At 35.2% G+C, this 25208-nt stretch overlaps 2 protein-coding genes across 2 annotated transcripts; one reads left to right on the top strand and one right to left on the bottom strand.

The window, feature by feature from the left end:
* Window positions 1-7580: 7580 nt before the first annotated feature.
* Window positions 7581-8671, bottom strand: LOC127073448 (uncharacterized). Its single transcript, XM_051014597.1, has 2 exons — window positions 8345-8671; window positions 7581-8248 (listed from the first exon to the last, which is right to left on the bottom strand). Exons 1-2 carry the CDS (start codon window positions 8486-8488, stop codon window positions 8072-8074), a joined length of 321 nt encoding a protein of 106 aa, XP_050870554.1. The 5' UTR covers window positions 8489-8671; the 3' UTR covers window positions 7581-8071.
* A 15471-nt stretch (window positions 8672-24142) lies between these two features.
* LOC127136062 (uncharacterized) lies at window positions 24143-24544 on the top strand. The gene has a single exon (XM_051062668.1). The coding sequence runs from the start codon at window positions 24143-24145 to the stop codon at window positions 24542-24544; it is 402 nt and encodes a 133-aa protein (XP_050918625.1).
* Window positions 24545-25208: the final 664 nt, after the last annotated feature.

Genomic DNA, 25208 nt, shown 5'->3' with positions numbered 1-25208 from the left:
ATCCTATTGATAACGGTTCTGCTATGGCTCGTTTCGACTTTGAAAATCCAATCTTTCAAGCTGAAGAAGAGGGTGATGAAGACTGTGAACTCCCTGAAGAGCTTACCAGGTTATTAAAACAAGAGGAAAGGGTTATTCAACCGCATCAAGAGTCTGTTGAAGTGATTAATCTCGGCACCGAGGACACCAAGAGAGAAATCAAGATAGGGGCTGCTTTAGAAGACAATGTGAAGAAAGGGCTGATTGAATTGCTGCAAGAATACGTTGACATCTTCGCCTGGTCTTATCAGGACATGCCTGGGCTGGACACAGACATCGTGGTGCACCGCTTGCCTCTCAAAGAAGGTTGTCCTTCGGTCAAGCAGAAGCTCAGAAGAACAAGACCAGAGATGGCTGTCAAGATAAAGGAAGAAGTGCAAAAGCAGTTGGATGCAGGGTTTCTAGCAGTCACCAATTATCCGCCATGGGTTGCAAACATCGTCCCAGTACCTAAGAAGGAAGGAAAGGTACGGATGTGTGTCGACTACCGGGATCTGAACAGAGCTAGCCCTAAAGATGATTTCCCATTACCTCACATCGACGTTTTGGTGGATAATACAGCTCAGTTCTCGGTATTCTCCTTCATGGATGGCTTTTCTGGCTATAACCAAATCAAGATGGCACTAGAAGACATGGAAAAGACAACTTTCATAACCCCATGGGGAACCTTCTGCTACAAGGTGATGCCGTTTGGTCTGAAAAATGCCGGAGCAACATATCAGCGAGCAATGGTGACTCTGTTCCATGATATGATTCATCATGAAATCGAGGTTTATGTGGACGATATGATTGCCAAATCTCAGACAGAAGAAGAACATTTGTTGAGTTTGCAGAAACTGTTTGAGCGTTTAAGGAAATTCAAACTGAGACTTAATCCGAACAAGTGCACTTTCGGGGGAGATCGGGAAAATTGTTGGGCTTTATTGTTAGCGGAAAAGGGATTGAGGTGGATCCTGACAAAGTGAAAGCGATACAGGAAATGCCAGAGCCAAAAACGGAGAAGCAAGTCCGTAGTTTCTTAGGGAGGTTGAACTACATTGCAAGGTTCATCTCTCACCTAACAACCACGTGTGAGCCAATTTTCAAATTGCTGAGGAAAGATCAGGCTATCAGGTGGAATGAAGATTGTCAAAGGGCTTTCGAGAAGATAAAAGAGTATCTACAGAAATCTCCAATCCTTATACCTCCAGTTCCTGGGAGACCTCTGATAATGTACCTGTCAGTGACCGAGAACTCGATGGGGTGTGTATTGGGACAGCATGACGAGTCTGGTCGAAAAGAGCATGCCATATACTACCTTAGCAAAAAGTTTACCGACTGTGAAATCAAATATTCGCAGCTTGAGAAAACTTGCTGTGCTTTGGCCTGGGCTGCTCGCCGACTGAGACAGTATATGTTAAACCATACTACCTTGTTGATTTCTAAGATGGATCCAGTGAAATACATCTTTGAGAAGCCGGCTCTCACCGGACGTGTTGCCCGTTGGCAGATGATTTTAACAGAGTATGATATTCAGTATACGTCATAGAAGGCCATCAAAGGGAGTATTCTGTCAGACTACCTTGCCGAGCAACCGATTGATGATTATGAGCCAATGAAGTTTGAATTCCCTGATGAAGACATCATGTTCCTCAAGATGAAAGACTGTGAAGAGCCAGTTGTTGAGGAGGGACCTGATCCAAACGAAAAGTGGACTTTGTTGTTTGATGGGGCTGTCAATGCTAGAGGTAGTGGAATTGGCGCTGTCATTACTACTCCGAAGGGTGCCCACATGCCTTTCACCGCTCGTTTGACTTTTGAGTGCACAAATAATGAAGCTGAGTACGAGGCCTGTATCTTGGGTATTGAGCAAGCCATTGATCTGAGAATCAAGACTCTGGACATCTTCGGAGATTCAGCTCTCGTGATCAATCAAGTGAATGGTGATTGGAATACTCTCCAGCCCACTCTGGTCCCCTACAGAGATTACACGAGAAGACTTTTGACTTTCTTCACAACGGTAAAATTGTATCATATACCTCGTGATGAGAACCAGATGGCAGACGCACTTGCTACTCTATCCTCCATGATCAAGGTAATTCGTTGGAACCATGCTCCCAGGATCGATGTGATGCGCCTTGACAGGGCCGCGTATGTGTTTGCTGCTGAACTGGTAGTCGATGACAAGCCCTGGTATCACGATATCAAGTGCTTTCTGAAGAATCAAGAGTACCCTGCAGGGGCATCCAACAATGACAGAAAGACTTTGAGAAGATTGGCAGGCAGTTTCTTCTTGAACAAAGACGATGTGCTGTATAAGAGGAACTTCGACATGGTTTTGCTCAGATGCGTGGACAGACACGAGGCGGACATGTTAATGCAGGAAGTTCATGAAGGTTCCTTCGGTACTCATGCCGGCGGACATGCAATGGCTAAGAAATTGTTGAGAGCGGGTTATTATTGGATGACCATGGAATCAGATTGTTTCAAGTATGCTCGGAAGTGTCATAAGTGCCAGATTTATGCTGATAAGGTGCATGTACCGCCGAATCCTCTGAATGTGATGTCTTCACCGTGGCCGTTTGCCATGTGGGGCATTGACATGATTGGAAAGATTGAGCCGACTGCTTCCAATGGGCATCGCTTCATCCTTGTTGCCATCGACTATTTCACCAAGTGGGTCGAGGCAGCGTCATTCGCGAATGTCACCAGACATGTGGTTGCCCGTTTCATCAAGAAAGAAATCATTTGTCGCTATGGGATTCCCGAAAGAATCATTACTGATAATGGTTCTAATCTCAACAACAAAATGATGAAGGAGTTGTGTCAGAACTTCAACATTCAGCATCACAACTCTTCCCCTTACCGCCCTAAGATGAACGGCGCTGTTGAGGCGGCAAATAAGAACATAAAGAAGATTGTGCAGAAGATGGTCGTCACGTATAGAGATTGGCATGAGATGCTACCTTTCGCCTTGCATGGGTACCGTACTTCAGTACGTACATCGACCGGGGCAACCCCCTACTCCCTTGTGTATGGTATGGAAGCAGTCCTACCTGTTGAAGTGGAGATCCCTTCTCTAAGAGTCTTGTTGGATATCAAGCTAGACGAAGCTGAATGGATTCGGACAAGGTTCAATGAGTTGAGTCTTATCGAAGAGAAGCGAATGGCAGCCATTTGTCATGGGCAGTTGTATCAGAGTCGGATGAAGAGAGCCTTTGATCAGAAAGTGCGTCCTCGTTGTTTCCAAGTCGGAGATTTAGTTTTGAAAAGGATCCTTCCTCCTCAGACAGATCGCAGGGGCAAGTGGACTCCTAACTATGATGGACCGTATATCGTCACCAAGGTTTTTGATGGTGGGGCTTTAATGCTTGCAACTATGGATGGTGAAAACTTCACTTCCCCTGTGAACTCAGACTCAGTTAAAAAATACTTCGCATAAAATAGACCCGCTGGACAGTAAAAAAGAGTAGTCCAGGCAAAAATGGGCATCCCGACGAACCAAGAAAATGAAAAGGTTCGGGCAAAAATTAGGGACAAAAATAAAAAAAGATTGTACACCCGGTAAGTTGAAAACCTGAAAAGGCAACTTAGGCAAAAATGGGTATCCCGGTGGATTGAAAACCCGAAAAGGGCGATCCAGGCAAAAGTTAGGGATTAAGCGAATGACTGCGTTCTGAGTAGTTCTAAATCTCATCTCGTGCCAATGACTAGAAATTTTTGAAGGATAGGAAACAGTCCAATCACTCTTTCAGAAAGCTGATCATCTGGAGGATCTTGAAGACGGGCAAGTCATAGCAGAATTGGAACCCAATAGAAATCCATTTCACATTGCCATTAGATTAATTTCTGTTTTTATCTTTTGTGCGATTACCTCTTTCCAGGGATTGCTTCCTGATGTAAATGCCTATTCAGAGGCCATTCAATCAATAAAATCATGTTATTCAGTATATCTCTGTTTTCATTTTCATTTTACTGTTTTGTTTGCAAAAATGACGTCCGAATTTTTGATAAACATTGCATCATGACACATAAGGACTTTACAGGTACATGCTTAATAAACATTTAAAATTGCTGTAAATTTTAAGTGCTTTGGATCGTCTATTCAGAATAGATACCCTCGGGGCATTTCCTTAAAATCCCCTACAGATGATCGTGAATATCTTCCCCAGTGAAGTCACCAACAGACAAATTCGGTGTCTTATCCCTGCAGAGCTGATCAGAGCGTTGGATTCTTCAATCCCCAGCAGTTTCTCACCACTGTACTTCCCCAAGCGGTTGTTTCAGGACATACACTCCCCAGTAGAGTTGACAGTGTCAGACTATATATCCCCAGCGGAGTTGACAGTGCCAGACTGTATCTTCCCAGCAGAAGTGGCTGCTCCTTAGAGTTCGATGCCAGATCGATAATCCCAATGCCAGATCCATGGTTTCTTTCCTTGAAGCAGAACCTCGGTATTGTATCAGTGTTTGCTCCCCCTGCTGAGTCATCTCTCGCAAATCGTGGTTGCCAGAACCATTGTAGCTTTCCTTAGCAGCAGGCTTCCAATGCCATTCTTTCCCCGATCAGAGTCTCGGTATGGCCAGAACACCGCATGGCTAGTCATCTCCCCACAGAGTTCTTTGCGTTGTGCATCTCCAACAGCCTTGCCAGGGTCCAGAAGATGGTGATCATTTCTCCAGCAGATCCCTTGCCTCAGCTTGGCATTCTACCCAGCATTTTGCATCCCTGCATGTAGAATCATATTGCATTGCATCCTTCCAAATCGCGTAGCATTTCCATTTTCATGGAGCATTACGCCATTGAAAAATTCAAACATACGCATGTAAGCATAAAACATTCTCGGTATCCCAAGTGATAAGCTAGAAGTTGTTTCCAGTACTCAGACTGAAGATTGTTCATGACTTACCTTTGTTATCCCCAGCAAGTGTCATTGGCCCATGCGCCGCCTCTATTATCATTCCCTATTTCTGCCAATGCTGACAGGCATGAAGTTTTCCGATGTTCAGATCGAAGAAGTTTCCGACGTTCAGGTCGATGCAACTTATGGCATTCAGGCCAGTTTTCCGGTATCCAGACCGAAGTGGCATTCAGGCCAGTTTTCCGGTATCCAGACCGAAGTGGCATTCAGGCCAGTGTTCCGATGTTCAGATCGAAGAAGTTTCCGACGTTCAGGTCGATGCAACTTGTGGCATTCAGACCAGTTTTCCGGTATCCAGACCGAAGTGGCATTCAGGCCAGTGTTCCGATGTTCAGATCGAAGAAGTTTCCGACGTTCAGGTCGATGCAACTTGTGGCATTCAGGCCAGTTTTCCGGTATTCAGATCGAAGTGGCATTCAGGCCAATTTTCCGATATTCAGATCGAAGTGGCATTCAGGCCAATTTTCCGATGTTCAGATCGAAGAAGTTTCCGACGTTCAGGTCGATGCGACTTGTGGCATTCAGGCCCATTTTCCGATGTTCAGATCGAAATCATTTCCAGTATTCAGACTGATGAGCGGCATTCAAGCCATGATTATTTCTGTGTTACCATTTATTTTGGTATCCAGTTTAACATTCTTTTTCGATATTCAAACTGACTCTCACCGTACCAGACGAATTCTTCTTTCAAGACCACCTCTTTGCTGATTCTGACAGACATTGTTACTTCACTTCACTTCAGTGCAAATTTTTGGGCTTTTATTGTATTCAATCCCTTGATACCTCGAAAGTACGAAAGCAACTGCCATCTTCTTTCCGGGTCTCCAGTTGATTGAATAGGGGCAGCTGTAATACCCCAAAATTTACCCTTCATTTTTCCTGGAAAAAAAAAACGGAAAAAAAAAACGGAAAAAAATAAAAAATTTAATTAATTAATTAATTAATTAATTAAATAAATAAATAAAATAAATAAATTATTTTGGACTTGGGTCTCCCTCATTTGAGCCCATTACCCACGAAAATCAGTCTATAAATACTGAAGTTTCAGTAGAGGAAAACACACTTGGAGTTACACTGGGAGATTCACTGGAGAAAGAAGGAAGAGAAGCAAAACCCTGAGGAAAAGATAGTGAGAGAAAAGCCAACAGAGTTCAAAGCAACCTCCAAACCCTGAAAGGAACTCAACTTGTAAACCTCACGGCCGCAACTCAATCAAGCTCTCCAATCAGGTTTGCCCTATATCCATCATCTTTATGCCTTTTATTTGAATGCTCTAAATGTATGAGGTATTATGGGTGAATTTGATACCTTTTTGTGAGCCTTTTGTGAATTTTGATGGAATTATTCATGTGGTTACATTTTGATTTAGGGGCAACTCTGGGTTACCCTATTTTGTTTATTCTAACCTGTCTTGTGTTTCCATGGCATTGTTTTCTCTTGATTTCATCCTGCTGCTCTAACCCTTTGTCGAGTTTTGTGAGGGCTCACATGGCTTTCGCAGAGACACTCGCGTGGTTTCCCACTTTATTTGTGGGATACCCCCTGGAGTTTTATTCTGATTATTCGTGTTGACTGATTTCCTTTGACGGTCCAGCTGGAGACATTTCAGGGTTTCTTGCCCCTTTAACTGCTATAGCTTCGGATCTTTATCCGTGTGGTAATTTTTTCCCTTTCTCATACTTTATCGCTTTCTTAGCTGGAAGACCTCGATAGGAGGCAATGTTTGAGCCCCTTGGTGGCATTTTACTTTGAGATACATGTTTTGTGTTTTGTATTCATATCCCTGCAGGTAGCGCGGTTCCTTCGTCAAGGACTGCCTTTTTGCCCTCGAGCATCCCAAACCCTAAAACTCAAAGCAACACGTTTACTCCTTCTACTACAGGCGAGTAAGTCTCCAAAGGTCGAGCATCCGGTAGATTGCGTAGTAACGTTGTTCGTCCAAAACTCAATCCATAACCCCGTAGTTAGCCGAACTACGGCTTGCTCTGATTCTCATTCCAGATGAGATACGTAGGCATAAGACGCGATGTCTTAGCGAGCACACATCCCCCCAACTCATAGGTCAGCCGAGCTACGAAGACTCTGATTCTCATATTCAGATGAGATACGTATGCAGTGGATGCGACATCCGCGCGAGTCATTTCTCTTAACCTTTTTAGTAAATAAACACGTTAGATAAACTCACACCCTTTAGACAAAAACTACAAAAGTGGATCCCGTAGAGTACTATGGATGCGTAGGGGTGCTAATACCTTCCCTTCGCATAACCGACTCCCGAACCCAAGATTTGGTTGCGAGACCCCGTCTTGTCCTTTCCTTTTTCAGGTTTACTTCGAGCGTTCCCTTTCCCTCCTTTGGGATGAATAACGCACGGTGGCGACTCTTCTGTCATTCTCTTTCGCCGGTTATTTTTTTTCGCACACTGTATTTTTCAGGTTGCGACAATACCTAATATTCTGATTAAACTTTGCGTTATCACTAAGGTTAAGTTTTAAATAGAAAGATATATAACTGTATTAACACTCTTTATATCTCATTTTCTGGAATTAGTTTTGTCATTATTAGAACAAGTGGAGGATTGTTGGAAATTATAAAACAATAATTGCCATGATTATGTTCCAATATGACAAAAATGAGCAATTCAGTTAATAACAATAAATGCATTTATAAAGATCTTAAAACATTAAACTCATCAAAAGAGCCAAAGAGGATAAGGTGTCACATGGACATATGTGGTTCCAAGCATTATGCCACATGCTATATCCAAACAACCCTCGCCGGTGTAACCACCGGCGACACCGACTCCGGGACCGGGTTTGAGAGCGTGGGTGTAGAGGCGCTAGTGGCGGCTTGTAGGCGGTACTTGAGCACTTATGCACGACGCATCGGAGTAACACTTCATGAAGTGGTGCGTTGTATTACCATAGACGAACCATTACAACATATATGATAAAAATGTGTTGTTTCATCTGTTTTCCAACTCTAAAATATCAAAGAGAGTGCTTAAAATAGTTTTAAGGATACACCTTTTTTCTAATAAACTAAATTAGGAATAAAAAAACTGAATTAGAAATTTTAAGCAAACAGGATTTGTGATTTCCTCTACTAGGTTATTCATATCCAAAAACTAACTAAGCTTTGAGTTGCCGCAATAAACCTCGAAAAATACTTTTCCTTTTCTGCTGTTGATTTTCTTCTGACTTCATAGATGCTTTAAGCTTCTCATCTAATCTCCGTTTGGCTTCTCTCGCTGATCCTCCCAGTTTCTCATCAATCAAAGACTGTTTCTTCTTTAACATGCTTCTTTCCTGTAAACAACGGATCTATCTCCATCAATATACAGCACTAGTATATTTATGGACGATGAAATGAAACTGAAATATATACATAAAGAAAAAACCAACCAGTGAAGAGGGTATTGATGGTGAAGAAGTACTAGTTTGAAGGTTTCGTGTATATAAACACAAAGAACGTGTTGTTGCGGGATCACATCCTTCTCTTCTTTGATGCAACCGTCTCTTCCTAGCACATTCAACTCCTGGAAGCATTTTTTTAGACCCAAACACCGTCTTAATGAAAATGATATATAGAATTCTTGAAAATAAAGGAAGTGTGAACAGAAATATAAATAGCTAAGAAGGAAGTGGGAGACGTGAAGGTTGAAGGACGGAAGATGGTAACATCCTGGAAGTTTCGTTCCACGAGTCAAACAATCGATATACGAAAAAGACGCGTTGGTTTTGCGTGTCACTTTGTAATTTACCTTATACAATGGGTCCATTCAAACCATTCATTATATTCTGTTAAAATATTGAAGATTTTTACTAATCTAGCTTATAAAATGTGTCTATCCAAAAACATTTACTATATTTTGATAATAAGATATTCACTATTATTCAAGATATTTACTATATAATTATTTATTCTATTATTGTTATTATGCAATTTACAATACAGACAAAGGTTTCATCTCAGCTTATTTGTTGCCTTTATTTTAATTATACAATATCACAATCCTTCTAATTACTAAATATACCTGATATTATTATTTAATGTTATAATAATTTTCCATTTATTTTACTGTTTATATTAACTTTATCTGGAATTTATTTACTCATACCGTTACTCATAACCATCTATAATACTTTACTGCTTATATTGACATTCTCTGAAATTTATATATTCAAAATTTTGGTTACCATTCTCACCAAAAAAAATCATTACTCATGATCATCTATTTATTAGTTTACCTATTAAAAGTATATTAATGGTCACTAATTATCATGTGATCATTATAATATGACTTTATAGTAATTTATTTTCATGTTTATATTATTATTATAACTCAAAAAATAAAAACCTTATACTTCTTACATCCTTTTTCACAAAACTAACCAAATGATTCAATAATTTATTTTAAAATTATTATTATTATTATTATTATTATTATTATTATTATTATTATTATTATTATTATTATTATTATTATTATTATTATTATTATTATTATTATTATTAGAAAAATAGACCCCTTGATACTTCTTACATCCTTTTTTTACAAAATAGAGGAAATGATCTAAAATTTTATTTGCAATTTCATTAACATTTGTAAATTATGTTATCTCAGTTATAAGACTTGTGTATTTTATAATAAAATTTATTTTATAAGTTGATGACTAATCATATTTGACAAAAAAATAATACTCTAATTATATTTAAAATTATCAATAAAATGATTAATCTACAACTGCACATCGCAAGGTTTAATCCTAATTATACTAAATTATATAATATGTTATCTAGGATCTCTTTGAATTCACAACAAAAACTTTATCATATATCAACATACATCGTTGGTGATGGTTGATAGATCTGTGGTTATAAAAAAATCACTTATAAATCATATGGATATAGGGTTCACCGATACATTGACATATGAATTATGTAATTCTACTGGGATAATTTTATCTTCTATTTTTCTGTTCTTTACAAGAAATTTCATCTTCAATTCTTCTTTTTATTATATTTAGTTTTTTTTTATATTTTATTTTTTCTTCTATTTCTTTTATATTTTCCTTTCTTGTTTTTTCTTTTTTAACACTAAAAAATTCATTTCCCTCCTTTATTTTTTAATTTTCCTCTTATATTTTATTATTATTATTATTATTATTATTATTATTATTATTATTATTATTATTATTTATTATTATTATTATTATTATTATTATTATTATTATTATCATTATTGTTGTTGTGAAATCGATGCCAGAATAATAGAGTATGATCGGTTTCTTTACCGACAAGAAAACCACAAAGTAAAGAAAAAAAGAGAAAGACAATTCAAAGTGGTTTAAAACCTTCGATTCATGATTCAATTATACATTAGAGAATAATGTTTATAATTGAATCTCAACCACACCACTTTCACCCTCTGATCAGGATTATCAAGGATTGATTGAAGAAGTGATGACTAGTATGTTATTTATAAGAAAATTAAACTCTAATTTTTAACTAACATATTAAACAATTGGCCCAACAGACGGCCAATTAGACATGCTAACTTAAACAACAAGTTAACTTAGACATCTACATGCAAGAACAGACTTCGATTACGACATGCACATCATCCACTACTGTCGAACCATGAAGTTATCTTTATCGAGGCTAAAGTTTGATCCAAAAATCACAAATCTCCACCTTGGAGCAAAATCTACACCAACAAAGGAACAAAGTAGCTTTCATCATGCAACTTTATCCACTACATACAGTGGAAGAATTTGTTACTTGACAATGACTTGGTGATTATATCAGCAACATTGTCATCAGTCAAAACCTTCAGCACTTGGACTTCTCCATACTCGATTATCTCTCTGACGAAATGCAACCTCACATCAATGTGTTTGGTCCGTTCATGATATAATGAATTCTTCGACGGGTGTATTGCAGTTTGACTATCACGTTTAAAAGTGATTGTTTGACCTTGAAGTTTCATCTCCTTAGCAAAACTTCAAGCCACAATGCTTCTTTCACAACTTCAGTAAGGGCAATATACTCTACTTCACTGGTTGATAAGGTAACAACCTTTGAAGTGTTTCTTTCTAACTGATTATTATGCCAAACATAGTGAACACATATCCAGAAGTAGATTTTCTGGAATCCATACATCCTGCATAATGAGTCGACAAATCCTTTGATTTCTACTTTGTTATTATCACCACATGCTCCACCATAAATCAGGACTCTACTTATAGATCCATTTTTGTTCCTTAGGATACACTTCAATGCTTTCCAGTGCGTCTTTCCATCCTTGTACCTACTTACAAGGCTCACTGCATATGTTATGTCTGGCCTAATACAGACCACTACATACATCAAATAACCTACTATACTAGAATATGGAATGTTATTCATATAGGATCTTTCGACTTCATTATTAGGACTTTGAGTCTTACTTAGCTTGAACTAAGGATTAGTCGATGTTACAACAAGCTTTGAATTCGACATACCAAACTTATCGAGAATCTTCAGTAGGTACAGATAAGCATAATCTCGACTACTTTCTATCTCTCTGAATGTCAATCCCAAGGATCCTGGAGGCAACTTTCATATCCTTCATGTCGAACTCCTTATCAAGTTTAACTTTCACCTTTGTAACATCCTCCACATGGTTGCTTGCTATGAGGACCAAGTGAACTTCCAGGTCAAATTTGAGGTAAATACAATTGTTGAACTGGCTTCTAGTGAAACCTTTGTGTGCCATGAACTTATCGAATCTCTTATTCCATTATCGATGAGATTTTTTAAGGCCATATAACGACTTACTCAGCTTGCACACATAATTTTCCTTTCCTCTTGTTGCATATCCTTCAGGTTACCTCACAAGGATTATTTCATCTAGATCACCATACAGGAAAGCAGACTTCATATCCATCTATTTCAGCTTTAGGTCGAACATCGCCACCATAGAAAACAACGTTCGAATGTGTCCGTGCTTTACAACAAGTGAGAACACATCATTGAAGTCGACACCTTATTTCTGAGTGAACCCCCTAGCAACCAACCTTTCATTAAATCGCTTCGACATCAATCCTTATATTCCTTCCTTAACCTTGAAAATCCACTTACAGCTGACTAACATGGCCCCTGCATGTTACTCAATTAGCTCCCAAGTGTTAGTATCATGAAGATATTTCATCTCATCATCCATGGCTTTAAGACATTCAGTCTTGTCCCGACTCCTCATAACTTCCTTATAATCTCTAGGTTCTTCATCATAACCTTACTTGTAGAGGTTAGGGCATAAGCTATGAGATCTGCATAACCAAGTCTCTGAGGTGGCTTAATGACTCTTCTCGACCTATATCTTGCCAGCAAGTAGTCATTATCCGTCTCTTCATCTTCATCAACAACTTGTGCTTTTTCTTCGACTTCATTTGGGTTATACAATTCAAGATCACTATGTTCCACCTCAACATGAATCTCTTCATGTTCCAGCTCTTCTCTAGAGATCTTTGTACTTCGACCAATGTCATCAGTTTTCTTGAAAGGCATCTTAGCTTCATTGAAAACTACATCACAGCTTACGATACACCGCCTGTGACCTGGCTCTAGGCACCATAGCCTATAAGCTTTGACTCCTTCAGGGTATCTAAGGAACATATATCTCAGATCTCTAGGTTCAACCTTGTCTTGCCTAATGCGAGAATATGCCGCACAATATGTTTGGAAAGGTCTGGTGGATGACCTGACCAAACTTCTTCATGTGTCTTCATCCCTAAAGCACTCGAGAGGAACCTATTTATTAGGTGAGTTGCAATCATAATTTCCTCAACCCAAAAAAACTTCTTTAATCCCGCGCTAACTAACATACACTTCATTCTTTTAAGAATGGTTTGATTAAACCTTTCAGCCAAACCATGTTATTGGAGAGTGCCTGCAGTAGTTATGTGCCTTACAATACCAGACACAACATAATAGTTGTTGAAAGCCCCGTTGCAAAATTCAAGACCATTTTCGATCCTCAACCTCTTGACTTCCTTCCAGTTTGGTTTTCAACTAGAGTCTTCCAACTTTTTAAATTTTCAAAAATTTCATCCTTAGCCTTTTGAATGAGTACCCACAACTTTCGTGAGTAATCATCAACTATAGATAGAAAATATCTTGCACCTGAGTGTGAAGGATTTCTTACAGACCCCCAAAGATCAGCATGGATATAATCAAGGGATTTATGTGTTCTTTGTTTACCTTTGTTAAACTTCACGCTACAGGATTTACCAAATACACAAGGTTCACAAAACTCTAGTTTTTTTACCTTGTTACCACATAACAGATTTTGTTTCGACAATTTGACCAAGCCTCTTTCACTAACATGGCCAAGTCTTTTGTCCCATAGCTCAGTCTTTGGCACAGGTTTTGTAGATCCACAACTGCTGAACCACTTACAACCCCAACCTCAAGGGTATATATTGCCTTTTGATTCCTCTTAAGACTTCCTTCGACCCCTTCATTACCCTTAGGATATTTTTCTCTCCTTTGAAAACATATCCTTTCTTGTCAAATTCACCAAGAAAAAACAAATTCCTCTTAAGATCAGGTACATACTTGACATCAGTCAATAACCTTATTGACTCATCATTGAGCTTGAATCTGACACATCAAACTCCTACAATCTTGCAGACTCTATTGTTTCTCATCAAAACTGATCCACCATCTTCATCACATAATTTCTTGAACACTTATTTGTTTGGAGTCATGAGCCAAGTACAACCTGGACCCATAATCTAATCCTTTCTAGAGTTACTGCTAGAAACTACCAGGACATCAGATGATTCATAATCATCTTGCATAATGGTTGCATTATAATTATCCTTACCACCATATTTATATAGTCGATCATGGCACGCCTTTCTTGTATGACCCTCCTTCTTACGATGATAACACCTAATAGTAGGAACATTACCACCATGATAATTCTTTAGAAATTTATCCTTCTTCCACTCATACTTACCATCTTTGTTTGAGAACTTTCCTTTAACGGATAATCCTTCACCAACAAAAGATGGTTTATGCTCCTTTCTTTCATTCAAGTCCTTCGAGTACAAGGATGATTGGACTTCTTCAAAGGTCAGGGACTCTCTTCCATACAAGAGGTTTTTTTTTCAATTGAGCATGAGATCTTGGTAAGGTACACAAGAGCATCAACGTTTGATCTTCATCATCAATCTTGACCTCAATACTTCTAAGATCAAGAATCAACTTGTTGAACATACCAAACTGCTCAGCCAAGACTTTGTCTTCACTCATCTTGGATAAATATAAAGCTTACTTCAGGTAGATACGATTGACCAAGATTCTGGTCACATACAAACTCTCGAGTTTGCTCTACACACCTGTTGTAGTTTTTCCTTTGAAATCTGACTCATAACCTTATCACTGAGGCTCAAGATGATTTCATTGTAAGTTTTCTTGATCAACATTGTATTCTACTCCTCTGTTAGGGCAACATCAATCTTCTTCGGTCCTTTTAATGCTTCTAACAAACCTTGTTAAGCTCATAGAGCTTGCATCTTCAAGCACCACAAACCGAAATCATTAACACCAGTGAATATCTCAATCTCATACTTTATTAACGGCGTCTTCTCCTCATGCTCACCGCATCAATTTATTATGAAATTGATGCCAAAACAAAAGAGTATGATCGGTTTCTTTATCAGCAAGAAAACTAAAAAGTAAAGAAAAAGAGAGAGGAAAGAGAAAGACAAACCAAAGTGGTTTAAAACCCTGGATTCTTGATTCAATTAAACATTAGGGATCCATGTTTACAAATGAATCTCGACCACACCACTTTCACCTTTTGATCAGGATTATCAAGGATTGAGTGGAAAAGTGATGACTAATATGTTATTTATAACAAAAATAAACCCTAGTTTTCAACTAACATACTAAACAATTGGCCCAAAAGACTGGCCTAATTGGATATCTAACTTAAATAACAAGCTAGCTTAGACATATGCATGCAATAACAGACTTCGACTACATAATGTACATCTTCGGCTACTGTCGAACCATGAAGCTATCCATGTCGAGGCTAGAATCTGATCCAAAAACCACAAATTTTTATTCTATTCGTATGTAAATTGTTGTTATTATCATTATTATATAATAATTGATTGTGACTTGATTATATGTGACGAATGAGATGATGTGATATACTAGTAATGTTTTAGTGTCTATGAATGACTTTATTTAAATATTTGGTGTGATCGATAAAAATAGTTTGATTTACTTATTTGTGTGTATATGTTAAGTGAGGTATGATTATACAAAGTGCATAATGATAACTAAGAATGATGAATTTGAAATGATGAAATTCATAGGTAAATATATTTGGCATTGCCCTTATATTAAGATATATTACAGGTTCTGACCCGTGCGGAAGACAGTACTCTTAAGGAGTAACCTGGGCCAACGAGGGGCGGGATTGGATGTTAGGAGTTTTGAGGTGGAGGTTATTTTGTCACCATATATGTAGGGTCTGACAGTTCTAATCGATGTTATATGAATAAACGAATTGTAGGATTGATATGGTGCAATACTAAATAGAGAGAACAACCATGTCTGATGTGGCACAATACCACTAAAGAGAAGTGACCACTTGGTGAAGTATCACTTGAGTGAAGCACACCTGAAATTGAATCATATGTTATAATACAATATCACTTGAGAGAAATTTTACACAAGTGCAGTATCCATTGAGAGAAGCATGTTTGCATTTGTGTTATGAGCATAGTACAATATCATAGAGAGAAACATGACATTCTGCTGAGTAGAATGATATCAAAGAAATAGAAGAGATTTAAAGTATAAGAGCATGCATATAATTGTTTGAATGGTGATTAAACTTGATTAGTATCGTGAATTATATGTATGTTCTATATTAAATGTCTTGTATTGAGGTTATCTTTATATGAGAATGCTTCTACTTGACATTCTAAATCTTGTAGATATTTGAAGTTGATGGTCTATATTAAATCGGTTCGCCTTTATTTTCTAGGTTGTTAATAACTTGTCGCCATAATAAAGTTAATTGCCTTGTTATCGGTTTGCCTTTATTTTCTAGGTTGTTAATAACTTGTCGCCATAATAATGTGATAATCATTGTTGTTTTCTTAAATGCGTAATTTACTTAATTATCTTAGTTGTATTGGTGTAGTAAGTGCTATGAATATTGAATAATTAACTATGGGTTGATATTGATACTATCTTCTTTTTTACTATTCATAATATTTCATAACTTTAAATTAATTTATTAATAAGTGTAATTGAAAGAATTTTAGCATCAATGAAAAGAGCGGCGTGAGACGTCACTTTCGAGTTCTAGAATCGCTTAAAATCCAGTTAATGACACTTTATAAAATTTAAAATGATTGTAGTTGTTGTTACTTTGAATTGACTACATTAGTAAAAGGAATTAATTATCCAATGAAATAATCGTCTATGAGAGAGACAGTTATTATTATTATTATTATTATTATTATTATTATTATTATTATTATTATTATTATTATTATTATTATTATTATTATTATTATTATTATTATTATTATTATTATTATTATTATTATTATTATTATTATTATTATTGTTGTTGTTGTAAGCATTAATAATATTTTTTTTATAAATTATTATTACAAATAATATATTTTATGACAACATTTTCAAATCGTACAATAGAAAATTGAGGTATAATTCTCGGACACGCAATAATTTATTTATGTTTTAAAATTAATATATATTCCCTCGGATATTGAATATAAGGAAAAAGTAATCCATGACATGTTTTGAATTTTTCAACAAAAGCAATTTAAGTATTATTTTTTTAATTTAATTTTGTATTTGTTAATTAATTGATTTATTCCTTCAATTTCTTTAATAACCGACGAATTAGATTTTACTATAAAACACTTATTAATTAAGTTTTACCCTAAACCTAATCGCTCCAATCTCGTATACATCATTTTTTGGGATGGATTGCAATCCTAAAAAAATCTTCAAAATTATGTGTTGTATGTTGTTCTTCTAACACCAACCTTGAAAAAATATTGTTTTCCAATAATTGCAATCCATCTCACATAATGGTGTTTTTTATGTCGTTGTTATTTTTGTTGTTGTTGTTGTTACAATCCATCTCCATGATTTATTGTTTTCCTCGGTTGACAATATCGAGATATTTATTCATAAACATATTGTATATTGCACATAAAGAAAATGGTGAATGATAAAAAATTGAACATATTGTATATTGCACATAAACAACGCTCAAAATATTGTTCACATCAATCCACAAGAAACTTTTTATATCCAATAAGAACGTGAACACCTCCACTATATATCTTAGACGCTATCTTGTGAAACTAAAACATTTATAATGAAAGTGTTTGCCATGAAAACATTGATAATGAAAGTTTGGAACAAATCTCTACGATGGATTGCAAGTGCATAAAATAATGTGTTTCAAGGTTGTTGTTCTTACATAATATCTTATATTTTTATTTGAATTTTATATTATGTATCTAACATTTTTATGTTATATCAGAAATTGAATGTAGAAATTGAATGTGTGCAAACCATTCAGCTTGAACAACATTAGATAAATTTTGATTTATTCAAAGTGATGATGATGAATAAAAAATTTGTACTTGCAGATTGAAATCAAAACGATGTAACCTTAGAAACTTTGAATTTAATATTCAGTGTAATTAATTATTCTGAGTAAATAATATAATTTAATATTTATTGTAAATAATGCAATTTAATATTTAGTGTAAACAATTTAATTTGTATTTTAAAAAAGAGATTAATTACTATACACTGTCAGTGTAAAAAGTTTTACACCGTCGGTTCATCACCATCACCCGTTTGTGTTACTTTATAGATTTTTAAAATAAAAGTCAAACTTTTTTTAATATCCAACGTCTATAATTAAGTGATGGTGTAAAAAAACCCTTTTACACTGACAGTGTATTTCAATTAATCTCTTTAAAAAATGTTATTCCATTGGTTTTGATAAAAATTGAGAGGTATGTGGTGGTAGTTTTAAAAATATAAACATGTTGATGTTGGGGATCGAACTCATGACCATTTCAATTATCTCCTCGATTATTCTGAAACCGAGAGGTATAGTGGAGAATTTTCATAATGTCCTTTGTTAACTCGCTTGTATAACCAAGGTTACTATTGGCTCACAAGATGAAGATGATGAAGATTGGAGAGAGAGAGAGAGAGAGAGAGAGAGAGAGAGAGAGAGAGAGAGAGAGAGAGAGAGAGAGAGAGAGAAGTTGTAACTAACTTTTATTGATAAGAAATTATGTTACAAATGAAAAGATTCTTACTCTAAAATGCAAGTAGTATATATATATATATATATATATATATATATATATATATATATATATATATATATATATATATATATATATATATATATATATATATATATATATATATATATGAAATTCAAATTCATCTTAAATGCAACTTAAATGAAAATGAATTATATCTAACACCATCCCTTAATTCATATTCAGCTACTCAAAATCTACAACACCAATTACATCTCTCAAGTGTATAAAGTATTTAGTCTTGATTATTTTGGTCAGAACATTTGTCAGCTGCTTCAGAGTGGTACAATGCACAACTTCAAGCACCTCATTCTGAACCCGGTTCCTCAGAAAATGAAATTTTGTGTCAATGTGCTTGTTTCTTCCATGTAACACTGGATTCTTGGCAAGGATTATAGATGATTTATTATCAATCATCAACTTCACAGGCTTGCTCACCTTGATCTTCAGATCTTGCAGAAAGTTCATAATACATACAGCTTAACAAACAGTCAAAGCACATCTAATGTATTCAGCTCCTCAAGTTGACAATGCAGCTATTGGTTGCTTCTTAGAGAACCAATAAATAAGACCTCCTAGATACTTAAAGAAATATTCATAAGTACTTTTTCTATCAACTCTGTCTCCACACCAATCAGAGTCTGAATAGCATATCAGCTCTGACTCAATTTCAACACCAGAAGGGAACAAAACTCCATATTTCAGAGTCCCCTTAGCATACCTCAGTATTGTGATAGCAACTTGGTAATGTGACCACTTTGGTTTATTCATAAACTTACTCACCATTCCAACTGCATAGCAAATATCAGGTCTGATATTACAAAGATATCTCAATGTGCCTATCAATTATTTAAAAGTTGTAGCATCTACATCATCACCCTTAACATCAGAATCCAACTTGTGATTTATCTCAGCAGGTGTGATTGCAGACTTATAATTCATCAGCTCAAATCTCTTCAGAGGCTCAAGTTCATACTTTAGATGATGCAAGATGATAAGCTTTTCAAAGTATACAATATTTATCCATAGAAAATATGTCATATTTTCTAGATCAGTCATTTCAAACTCATTCATCAACACATTATTGAACTTAGCTATATCATCTGAACAACTCCCTATTAGCAATATGTCATCAATATAGAGACACACCATAATCATATTGTTATCAGATGTATGCTTAACATAAACACCATACTCCATCTCACTTTTCATGAATCCTTGAAGCTTGAAAAATGACTCAATTTTCATATTCAAAGCTCTAGAAGCTTGTTTCAGTCCATACAAGGCTTTGTGCAACTTGTACATCATCCCTTCCTGATTCCTTTTCACAAATTCAGGAGGTTGTAATACATAAACTTCATCTTGTAAAAGACCATTCATAAATGTATATTTCACATCTAAATACATCAGAGACCAATTCATATTAGCAGCTATATCAATCACTAATGTGATTGTTTCATGTCTATCTACAAGAGAAAACACCTCAAAATAATCTAGTCTAGGTTTCTATAGAAATCCTCTAGCTACTAACCTTTCTTTGTGTTTTTCAATTGATCCATTTGGATTTAGTTTCACCTTGTACACATATCTGACAATGATGGATTTCATGTTCTTTGGAAGCTCAATCAACTCCTAAGTCTTGTTTCTTTCTATAACCTCAAGTTCTTCTTTCATGACCTTCACCCACATTTTCTTCTCGAGAGATTCTTCTGTACTTACTGGTTCAAAGTCTACCATCATGGAACACTGAATGACTTCTCATTTAGAGTATATCTCAGTATCTTACAACATGTCAAACTCTGAAAATCTTCTTGGTATTTGTTTGATTATGTGTGATCTCGAAACTTGTTCAGAATCTTCTTTAGATGCTGGAACAATATCAGATGTTGGACTATCTTTAGAGGCATGACAACCCTCATAGGCATGATTACCACCATATTCTGGATCATCATCTGAATCTGAATCTGAATCAGATTCATCTTCAGAGTCGAATTCGTCTTCAGACTCTTCTTCAGCATCAGAGTCACCTCGAGACTCTGACTCATCTTCAGAGACAAAATCCTATTCAGAGTCTGGAATATCTTTAGAAGTTAACTCAGGTGTTAACATTGCACCAGAGTTAGATTGAGACTTGTTCCAATCCCACGATTTTGATTCTTTCACAATAACATCTCTGTTGAATTCAACTTTGTTAGTGACAGGACAATAAAGGTTATAAGCACATGTATTGTGATACCCTACAAGCAATATGACTCTATATGATAAGAATTTTCAATCCAACGATGGATTTTATTATACGGGCATAGGGTGAAGAGTTATCGGAGGTGTCATGTTACTAAGTTTGATACTTTGGTGTCATTTGATCTTAACTATATATATATATATATATATATATATATATATATATATAATATATATATATATATATATATATATATATCCCAATGATTGGTATTGTCAACCGTTGTGAAAGGCATTACATATATATATATATATATATATATATATATATATATATATATATATATATATATATATATATATATAATATATATATATATATATATATATATATATATATATATATATATATATATATATATATATATATATATATATATATATATATATATATATATATATATATATATATATATATATATATATCCCAATGATTGGTATTGTCAACCGTTGTGAAAAGCATTACATTTCATCACGATTTTTGAATATGACCGTAGTGAAATTGTTTACTCATATATAAGCGAATTAACTCTTGCTTCTTGAGAGTGTCGTCATATCTCTCACAACAAAACTCTATCACATATTTTCTCTCTTCTTCTTCGTCATTAGCTTTCCTATTCTACAATATAGCCTCAATCTTGTTCTTCATACATAAATATATTCTTCTTCTTCCTTATCATCTCATTTTGTTGTATGTTGTTGTTATGTTTCACATGAGTCTCATATGATTTTCTTCTTGTTCGAGAGTGTATGACTTTTTTTTTGTATGTTATTGTTGTTGTTGATAAATGTTAGTTGCCATTATTTTCATATTATTTACTTCGATTTCACATGTTTTGTTGTTGGTTTGGATATGCTTTAGGTTTGGATATGCTTTAGGTTTAGGTTTTGAAAAAAGGGTTTGCATTTGTGAGATTCAATAGCAATTAATACTAGGGAGTTGTGTCAAAAGAGAAAAAGAGTTTCTCTTCCCTACGACCACTTTGACACCATCTAGACCTATCTCACTATCAGATTTTAGATCCTTCTCTCAACATGAATCAAGATCAAGCTAGTGGGAGAAAAATTGTCCAAGAGATTGAGGCTTCGAAGGAGATTATTGATATGTTAGAGTTGTGGTTGAATAAATTCAAGGAAGTTGATGTCGTTAGGGATCACATTAATGTTGTTGAACCATCTGGTGGAATAAGATATAAGAAGATTCTTATACAAAATCTTACCCCTAAAAATATAAGGAAGGTATAAACTATTGTGAAGGACTTAATGAATCTGGATGCAACTGATTTGTATCAGATGAAGATCTTGAGAACTGTATGAATTCAACTAGGCATGAAGATTGAATACTACCCTTCGTGTATCTAATAGATTGCATGTATTCAATTGATTTTAAAATTAAAGTGTGGAACATGAAGCCATTACTAAGTTAGATCAGAGCTTTTTGACATACTAGAATTTAGTTGCTTTATGTATTATTACTGGTAAAAATTTAGCTTGATAAATAAATATACCACCTAGTTGGCATGCCTTAGTCGCATGTATTTTAAATCAATGTACCACATAGCTGGCATACCTTATATGCATGTATTAAATTGATTTTAAAATTGAAGTGTGGAACATGAACCTAGTTAGCACACTAATGTAAGCTATAAGTAATCTCTCTCACCCAATCACATTAACGTAAGTTATTCTCTCTCTCTCTCTCTCTCTCTCTCTCTCTCTCTCTCTCTCTCTCTCTCTCTCTCTCTATCTCTCTATCTCTCTCCTCTTCTTGTGTGTGTATGCGTGTGCATAAGCATGTGCGCGTGTTATACACTACCCGTTCGGCTGTGAAAAGTTTTAATTATACTTTAAATTTCATCATTCAAGTGAAGTTTCCATTCTTACCTCTTGAAACATGTGAGAATCAATTTAATATGTTTAATTTAATATATGTGTTTTTATCTACATTTTCAATTGTGCATGTTGATTGTTTGTGTTATAGTGTGAGTAAAAAATAATACAATAATTGTGGAATGCAAGTGTTTGAGAGTAAAGATAACTAAATGCTATCGTGTTTAGTTAACTAGATTATATGATGTATATGTTAATCATGAATTAATCATTGTCTTTGATGTAATACAATTTTTTGTATGATACGATTCACAAATGCGTGTTGTTGTTTTTGGTCTGATACGATTCACAAAAATACAGGTTAAAAATGGAAAAATATATAAAAGCATAAATATATATATAAAAAAGTAACTGATTTCACCAAGGTTACTAAATCCTCCCGTGTTTATATATTGAATGTTATCTCGAATAATTTAAATTTTAAAAGTGGTGTTAATGAAAATTGAACCCAGGATCTTTAAACTTATAATGGTTATGTAACACAATCGTGGTGATATGTAACACATTTCAATGTTTTTTACAACGGACACTAGACCGTGATTATAAATATCACATGTACAATTCCATACTACTTAACAACGGTAGATCATCTGTAATTGTATATTTTTATCAATCGTGATTATATGTGTTTTTTTCGTAATAATTGTTTATTATATTTTTATAAATCTCAAAAGAGATTAATATATGATTTAAAACTATAAAAAGTTTTAGTGTTTAATAAACATGAGGAGAGGTGTTGTGCTTTCCCCTATGCATAAACATATATTTACTAAAAAAATTAAAAATTAAAATAAACACAATTAAGGAAACATATTTTCATCCTTTTTCTAATATAGGGATATTTTCTAAGTGGGTCACTTATTTATTCTATTAATTAGCTAAATAACTAATGAATGAAAATGACTCTTATCTTAAATTGTGTGAACCGTGTGGTATTGATAGTAACAAACCGAATTCTGTGTGAACTATGTGCTATGAATATCTTAAAAATTTGATTTTTTTTTTAAATTATATTTTGTAAAAGTTGAAACTGCAATTTTCAAATACTTGACTATTTAACTTAATAACGAAGAAATTAATTAAATATAAATTTATTTTTTAAATGAATTAAAAATAATTAAACATCATCGTTGGATAAAATTTTAACATTTAAGTATATCTTATCAATATTTAAAAAATAAAAATATGTTTGACATCGATTGAGTGTATATTGATATTTCTCCTATTTAATAATAATAATAATAATAATAATAATAATAATAATAATAATAATAATAATAATAATAATAATAATAATAATAAAAAGTGGCTTGGTCAAAAAAGAAAATCAGTACTAAAATAGTAAAAAGGTGAAGATTTTTTTATGAGAGCTAAAAAGAAGTGGGTAGAGAGAACTACGTTAAACTCACGCGTATGCAAACAGTTACTTTATTATCCAAATAGAACAATCTCACAACTCAATTGACGTAAATACCCTTCCTTAGAATAAGATTCCCTTTTCGCCCAACCCAATACCCAATTCACCTGGACAGTTCTTTTTCGTGGCCACCTTCCGCAACCTCCGTATCCTTTTCTGTCATTTCCTCTCTCGTCACTTTCTCTCACCTATTTACTCCTAACACACTTTTTCTCCCCCCTCTCTCTCTTTCTTTCATCTTCTCCAAAAAGGCTATGGAGGAAGACGATTTCACTCTGGAACCGCCGCATTCTCTCAAATACAAACTCAAATCATCGCTATGTTTTTCGTGCTGTTTCTCTCACCGCCGCGTGAAGCCGCGGATCGTTCGGAGTTCATCTCTCGGAACTCACGATAAGTCTCGCTCAACCGAATTCTCGCACTTGAAAGAGAAGTGCAGCAATTTCATCTCCCGGCTATCTCGTCACCGTCGCCGCCATTCCGCCGATTTTCACTACGATCCTCTTAGTTACGCGTTGAATTTCGAGGACGACGCCAACGGCGAGAAATCCGTCAACAATCTCAAGAGTTTCTCCGCGAGATTACCGGCTTCTCCTCCATCCACGCCGTCGCCGAATTCCACAAATGCATCAGTCGAAATCGCGGCTCGTAGTTGATCTAAAATGTAACCGCAGATCTATGCGGCGATGTGGTGTGCAATGCAGGTGCAGATACGGGATCAAAACTCCGATCCCGGTGACGATTTAAAATAGTTTTCCGATTTTTCGATTTTGTTATTTCTGTTTATGTCCTTTTTTTTTCGCTTTCATTCTATTGTAGATAATAACGCCACTGTAAGATCAAATTAAACCACCAACATCGCAGGTGTTTATGAAGTTGAAACCAAAGGAATGAGAAATATAGCAAAAAGGATTAAAGTGCGAAATGATGATGGTACTTTTTTCCTCTCTTGGTGCTACTGCGTTATTTTGTTTGTTAGTTGTTGTTAGAGATTTTGAGTAGAGTTGAAAACTGAAAGAGGTAGTGACGGAATTGTGATGGTAACTGAAACTCTGACAGATGACGACTCAATTCCTATTTTGTCATGCACTTGGTGTTGCCAGCGGTTTTAGAGGGGCCAACAGCATTTATAATAAGTTAAATTTAGAAATGGTTTTATTATCGCATTGGCAATTAGGAAAATTTTAAAAACGAGTTTGATTTGTTCTGATATAATGGCATTTAAATTCTACAGCATTTCTAGTGGTCCATTATTAGGATTTTGGGTTTGAATTTAATGGAGATGCTGGATAAAAATATTTTACAGTATTATTCAATAAA

The sequence above is a fragment of the Lathyrus oleraceus genome, chromosome 4 (assembly GCF_024323335.1).
Source record: "Lathyrus oleraceus cultivar Zhongwan6 chromosome 4, CAAS_Psat_ZW6_1.0, whole genome shotgun sequence".
NCBI lineage: Eukaryota > Viridiplantae > Streptophyta > Magnoliopsida > Fabales > Fabaceae > Lathyrus > Lathyrus oleraceus.
The sequence above is the reverse complement of the archived record's forward strand: the minus strand, read 5'-3'. Positions and strand labels throughout refer to the sequence as shown.

Coding starts and splice junctions, on each gene's coding strand:
- LOC127136062 (XM_051062668.1), top strand. CDS start 24,143: ATGGAGGAAGACGATTTCACTCTGGAACCGCCGCATTCTCTCAAATAC.
- LOC127073448 (XM_051014597.1), bottom strand. CDS start 8,488: ATGCTTCCAGGAGTTGAATGTGCTAGGAAGAGACGGTTGCATCAAAGA. Junction 8,249..8,344: donor CATCAATACCCTCTTCACTG/GTTGGTTTTTTC, acceptor CGTTGTTTACAG/GAAAGAAGCATGTTAAAGAA.